The following is a 7,150-nucleotide window of genomic DNA, read 5'->3' as shown; positions in this document are numbered from 1 at the left end:
CCAAATGGTACATAACCCCCTAGAGGACAAACACATGGAATGATTCTGTACTCCGGGCACAAGTGATACAAAGTGAATGGTGTTTACATCCATCAGGTCCTACACACAACAGGAAGTTAGCGCCTGAATGTTGGAACCAGATCTCTATCCTGGCTCTTCCCTGCCTTTGAATGGTGTTACCACTCTGTTTCTGCCTGTTTTCAGCATTAGTTCATTTTTCAGAAGAGGATAGGACGGCAGAGAGAGTAGAATGTGAGATTGGGGTGGGGGGTTAATATGTGGCTAACAACCTATACAACAAAACAAAAATAATACAAAAATGCAAAACCCAGATTTAGTACTAGAATCTAATGAGAAGGTAGCTGGAGAAACTACATGCGGACACAGACCATATGATACATAACCCCAGGGGGAGGATTCGGGGCGGGGGGCAGAGGCCACTGGTTTAGACTAAGAGCCTTTCAATGGACTGCTGAATAGACTGGATCTGCTGCTTCAGCTGTGAGCCTTCTTTGATGGTGACAGAACAGGCGATGACAGGCCTGGAAACCCCGCAGGCCCACCCAAGGGCCTGCTTGGAACGCACAAACACATAGGGCACATTCTTATCCTCACATAGCAATGGAAGGTGCAGGATGATTTCCAGGGGCTCAGCATCTGCAGCCATCATGATGAACTCAGAGATGCCTCTGTTGAGGGTTTCGGTGGCTTCATTGGCTCCTTTCCGAAGCTGCTTGTAGTTACATGACTGCTGAACAAGGTCCAGTGGTTTCTTGGCGAGGTGGGCATCTATTAGGGGGTAGGCCTTTGGATTTACATCAGTCTCAGTCACTGTGTCTGTCCCGGTGGTCTCCTGCCTGATACCGCAAGGACACCCAGTTCTACAGTTTTTATAAGGTGTAGGTTCATGCATCTACCACAAGAGCCAAGATAAGAATACCTTCACCAAAAGGAACCCTCATGTTATCCTTTTATAAACATCCCTAACCCCTAACCAGTAATCTTTTCTTTATGTCTAAAATGTTGTCATTTTAAAAATCTTATATAAGTGGAATTGTACAGTATGCAACCTTTCATGATTAATTTTTTTGTGCTTGGCACAATCCCCTAGAGATTTATCCAAGTTGTGTCTATCAAGTGTTCATTCATTCTTATTGATGAGTTGTGTGGATATACCACAATATATATTTAACCATTCACTCATTGACAAACAGCTGACCTGTTTCCAGTTTTTAGCTATCATGAATAAAGCTGCTATGAATATTTGCACACAGGATTTTTTATAAAGCAAGTTTTCATTTATCTGGAACAAATACTCAAGCATATAATTACTGTGTCATATGATGATTGCATATTGAGTTTTATAAGAAACTGCCAAATTGTTTTTCAGAGTGGATATACCACTTTACATTCCCATCAGCAATGTATGAGTGATCCAGTTTCTTTGTATTCTCATCAGCATTGTTGTTATTTTTTAAATTTTGGCCAGTCTTATAGATGTATAGTGATAATGTCATTGTGGTTTTAACTTGCATTCTGATGGCTAGTGGAGGAAAATATCTTCCCATAGTCTTATTTGTTGTCTTAATCCATTCATACTGTTATTACAAAAATACCATACACTGGTAGCTTAAACAACAAATATTTATTTCTCACAGTTCTGGAAGCTGGGAAGTTTAAGATCAAGGTGTCAGCAGATTCAGTGTCTGGTGAGAGCCCACTTCATGTTCATAGTCCTCTCCTCACATAGTGTAAGGGGCTAGGGAACTCTCTGAGGGCTCTTTTAAAAGGGCACTAATCCCAGTCATGAGGGCTTCATCCTTATGACTTAATAATTTCCCAAAGACCCTACCTCCAAATACCATCATATTGGAGGAACAGGTTCAACATAGGAATTTTGAGGGGACACAAATATTCAGTCTGGAGTATTTGTTAGTTGTGTATCTTTTTCAGGGAAATGTTTGTTCATGTTCTTTGCACATTTTCTAACTGTAATTTTTAAATTTGAATCTTAAGAATTCTTTTCATATTCTAGATACTAGTCTGTTGTCAGATATATATTTTGAAAATATCTTCTCCCCACCTATAGCTTATAATTTCATTCTCTTCACCTGGCCTTACAGAAAGCAAAAGTTTTAATTTTGATAGGATTCAATTTCTCAGTTTTTCTTTTATGGATTCTGCTTTTGGTGTCAAGTCTAAGAACTCTTTGTCCAACCCTAGATCCAGATTAGTTTCTCTTCTTTTGCTCTCCTAAAAGTTTTATAGTTTATGTTTTACATTTTAGCCCATGATCAACTTTGAATTAATTTTTTTAAAGATTTTATTTATTTAATTGACACAGAGAGAGACAGCAAGAAAGGGAACAAAATCAGGGGGAGTGGGAGAGGGAGAAGCAGGCTTCCCGCTGAGCAGGGAATCCAGTGCAGTCCTCCATCCCCAGACCCTGGGATCATGACCTGAGCTGAAGGCAGATGCTTAATGACTGAGCCACCCAGGCACCCTTGAATTAATTTTTGTATAAGGTGTTTAAGTCAAGGAATTTTTTTTCTAAGGATGTTTAATTGTTCCAGTACTATTTGTTGAAAAGGCTATCATTTCTCCATTGAGTTTATTTTGCACCTTTGCAAAAAATCAATTATGTATACATAGGAGTGCTGACAACACTGACTCCATCTTTGGTCCTCTGTCTTTTCAGACCCATGCAATGACATCCCTCAGGGCTACATATTCCAGTGGAGGGTAATGTATGTCCTAACCTGAAAGCAGGAAGGCTTATTCTGATTGTCCCTAAAGCAAAGCACAGAAGTCTCCACATTAAACTACCCTATGATCCAGCAATTTGCACTAGTAGGTATTTACCCAAAGGATACAAAAATACTTATTTGATGGGATACATGCTCCCTGATGTTTACAGCAGCATTATCAACAATAGCCAAATTATGGAAAGACCCCAAATGTCCATCGACTGATGAATAAAGAAGATGCGATACACACACACACACACACACACACACACACACAATGGGATATTACTCAGCCATAAAAAAGAATGAAATTTTGCCATTTGCAATGATGTGGATGGAGCTAAAAAGTATTATGCTAAGTGAAATAGGTCAGTGAGAGAAAGACAAATGCCATATGATTTTGCTCAGATGTGGAATTTAAGAAACAAAACAAATGAACGTGGGGTGGGAGAAGAGAGGAAAACCAAGAAACAGACTCTAACTATAGAGAACAAAGTGATGTTTACCGGAGGGGAGGTGGGTTAAATGGATGATGGGGACTAAGGAAGGCACTTGTTGTGATGAGCACTGGGTGTTGTATGTAAGCGATGAATCACTAAATTCTACACCTGAAACTAATATTACACTGTATGTTAACTAACTAGAATTTAAACAAAAACTTGGAGAGAAAAAAAAGGCTCCCCTTTAGGTAACTAGTGGAGAGGACCTGTGCCCAGAAGGTCCCACTTTAATTAAGTAGTAGAGATTCTCTGGCACACAGATGGCACAAGTTTAGATAACTATCCTTTGCCCTCACCCCAATGCCCCCTCACTCTCTAAAAGCTGCAGGTTAGGGTATTGACTCCATGGAGAATTGTGGCAGAAAATAGCTTCATGGCATCTGGATTGCCTGTTCACCTACCCACTCTCCCCTGCCAGTAAGTTACCATGAGTGAAACTCTGTAAAAACTATGGTATGCTTTCCTTCATTGTCTGGTCTCCAAAGTGCCTTCTCAGTCTGGGGGATACTTTACTGACCCTCGTCCACCTTCTAACCTAATGTAGGTCTACTTCTGGGTTCTCTATTCTGTTCCATTGATCTATAATATCTCCACTGCTTGCTGAGATTTCCTATTTTTCACTCACTTCAAGATAATATTATAATGAACTCTTAAAGCATGTTTATGATGGTTGCTTTAAAACCCTTGTCAAGTAATTCCAACATCTGATTTATCTCTGTGTTTGTGTCAGTTGATTTTCTTTTCTAATTCAAGTTGTGATTTTCCTTGTTCTTGGTATGATGAATGATTTTAATCACATCCTGGGCATTTTGACTGTTATGTTAGGAGACTCTGGATCCTATCTAGACATTTTCTTGTTGCAGGTCAATCATTCTCCTTAGGTTTAGCATGGAGGTCCTGGTCTGCTTTTTCAGGCTGTGGTTTCAGTGACAAAGACAACAGTTTTATTTTGGTTGACTTCGTTTATCTCATGGCACTGGGGACTCCCATTCATTCTTGCTGGCTGTGGGGAAGGGAAAGATTGCCCCAGGCCAAGCTGCCCACTGTCTCTTAGTGTGTAAAGGAAGTCTCACTGCTTAGGTATGGGGTACAAACACTTTCTTGACTCCTGGCAGCACATGGTGCCCCAAGATTACAGGACTATGAGCCACTAGTTCAGTCCAATGGGAGGATCTTCCCTTCTGCAATACCTTTCTTGTTTTCACTCCTTTATTTTTTTCCCCTCTCATTTCTTTCTTTTTTTTAAAGATTTTATTTATTTATTTGAGAGACAGAATGAGAGAGAGAGAGAGCATGAAATGGGGGAGGGTCAGAGGGAGAAGCAGACTCCCCGCTGTGCAGGGAGCCTGATGTGGGACTCGATTCCGGGACTCCAGGATCATGACCTGAGCCGAAGGCAGTTGCCCAATCAACTGAGCCACCCAGGCACCCTTCCCTCTCATTTCGTATCTTTCTTTTTTTTAATTCTATCCTTCTTGTGGTTTTGCTGCTGGAGTACTTAGAAAAGAATGTTACTGAGCTCTGTGCCCCTTCTCCCCTCCCCAGTCTGCCACCCACAGAGCTCAGCAATGGTAGAGCCGCTCTGGCCTGTCACCACTCGCCCTGTACAGACACACCTGAGACTGAGTAACTAAAGCAGAGAAGGGGAAGCTTCTGTGTATTTAAGATTTGGCAATGGGGGGGTTTGTATTTCCACTGTGGAATATAGAAAATGAGCACACACGCAAATAATTTCAGATACTAGTTGCTATGAAATGAAATAGGACAATGGTATAGACAGTGATGCAGTGTGTGTAATGAATTCAGTAGACTTCTGGAAAGGCCTCAGAAATGGCAAGGCCTGGAGTGATGAGTTGAATTTGGTGAGTTTAAGGGACAAGAAAGCCACTGGGGCTGGAGTATAATAACTTGCTTCAGGCCCAGGGTACTAAGCAGCACTATTAATCAGTACATTTCCCTTTACCACCAGTCAGGTTGATTTATCTGACTTCAACAAACCAGCTCCAAATAATTTCAGACCTGCTGAAATTAACCTTCACAGTACATCTTGTAACCATAATGTTTTTTTTTTTTTTTGAAGGATAAGTGAATTTCAAGTGGCTTTTAAGAGGACCATATCACTTAGGGAAAATGAGAATAAGCAGGGCGATGAGACGAGGGGACATTTGGTAAAAAAAAAAAAAAAGAAAGAAAGAAAGAAAAGAAAAAAACTCGGGATCCTAGACAAACAAAATGATTCAAAGAAGTGAAAGAACTGATAATGAAAATGAGCAAAAAATGTAAAAAATTGTATTTACAATTCTGTGTGTAGTAATAGAGATAGTTACCACTCTTCCTATCATAGTCTTGAAAACATTTTCCAGTGGTGGATCAGCTTTTCATACAGGAACATGGTTTATTAAATTGAGGTATACTATTAATTGAATATATGACCCAATTATCAAAAAGACATCATGAAGGTAACTATATTAGGCACTTCTGTATTCATCTTAAATAAAAATTTCCTGGAAATTCTTTATAAGGTTTATAAAGGTACAGAAAACTTGGTAAGTAGGAGAAATCTACAAGGCACAGAAAGAAGTAGCCAGGAAGGGAAGGGGGACACAACGGGGGGTATGATGTCATGGTAGTTGCCAGAAAGGTTGTTTCTGGAAGGACAAAGTAGTCCACAGCATTGCCCATTGCTGAGCAGTGAAGTAAAATAACGTCTGAGAAGTGCCCATTAGATTTAGCAGTATGAATGTTATTTAAGGAAATTAACAGGTGGTTTTCCTATGGAGTAAGGGGAACAAAAGTGAAGGATTGGCTGAGGAGTAAGTTTGAGGAAACTGTTTGGTGTTTAACAAGTTTTATTACAAGTCAAACTTGGATCAGAGGATTTGCTACTTTATGATGTTCTTTCTGAGCTCTTATTCTACCTAGACACATAATCTGTGCAGAGAAAGTTATGTTTAAGGAACAGGTGTTCTTTTCCCTATGTTGTTAGTTTATAAATCCAAACTATTCAGAGTTGTTTACTTGGACATATGCCTTCTCTTCAGTTTCTTTTAATTCTTATGTATATTCTAGATAATTGATACACATATATATTACTTAAAATTAAAACGTTACTTAACATATCAAATGAGAAAACTTTTAAATTTACTCCCTTGCCATATCTGACGTTGTATTTTCAAGGCAATATGGTTTTGGATAGCCTAGCATATGTCCTTCCATTTGCTGCATTTAAGGGGTCAATAAAACTCTCATCTTCTCCTCTTATGTTCAAAACTGGTTGAGAGATCAACACGGCAGTTAAAGGAATAGTGGAGTAAAATATTAGAGATAAATAAATATTTGAATTTGTATTTTCTGAAAAATGGTCATCAGAAGAATGTGCCATTAGCTTTGTACAAAATGGACTGTGGTACCTCCAGAATTTGGCAGATGTACCCACCCAGTTGGAGGTGGCACTGGACAATCCTAAACCACTGCGGTCCTGCCCTATAAAATTATTCTCTGCTTAAGGTATTAGACTGGGATATTTCCTTCATTGCACACTATTTTTTTAGATGCTGATATCCTAACCTAACAAATAAAAATTCACCAAACTTATTTTTGAAAACAGATACTGGTAGTTCTCAATGTTAGTGCACGGTAGATATTGACTAAGACTCTCCTTTACCAAACTCTAGTCTCCCCTGTGTCCTCTTCTTGACTAGGTCTCAATCTTGGCCTTCCTTGTCCATCCTGTCTTTCCTAGACCTGCTTTGCTCAGATAGCAAGAATCCTGCTAAGTTAGCTTATCTAGAATCTCCTCCCTTGGTATTTAATCACACTTGATATCTGATCAAGTCCCTCATCCCCTATTTCTGTAGTATATGTCCCTGACCTATCTTTATCAAGAATTCTGTAAGGCCAATT

General features: G+C 39.5%; 1 protein-coding gene across 1 annotated transcript; it reads right to left on the bottom strand.

Moving 5' to 3' along the window:
* Positions 1 to 358: 358 nt before the first annotated feature.
* LOC113927865 (NHP2-like protein 1) lies at positions 359 to 913 on the bottom strand. The gene has a single exon (XM_035728328.1). It carries the CDS (start codon positions 911 to 913, stop codon positions 446 to 448), a length of 468 nt encoding a protein of 155 aa, XP_035584221.1. The 3' UTR covers positions 359 to 445.
* Between the last annotated feature and the right edge of the window lie 6,237 nt (positions 914 to 7,150).

This window comes from Zalophus californianus, chromosome 7, assembly GCF_009762305.2.
Source record: "Zalophus californianus isolate mZalCal1 chromosome 7, mZalCal1.pri.v2, whole genome shotgun sequence".
NCBI classification, from domain to species: domain Eukaryota; kingdom Metazoa; phylum Chordata; class Mammalia; order Carnivora; family Otariidae; genus Zalophus; species Zalophus californianus.
The sequence above is the reverse complement of the archived record's forward strand: the minus strand, read 5'-3'. Positions and strand labels throughout refer to the sequence as shown.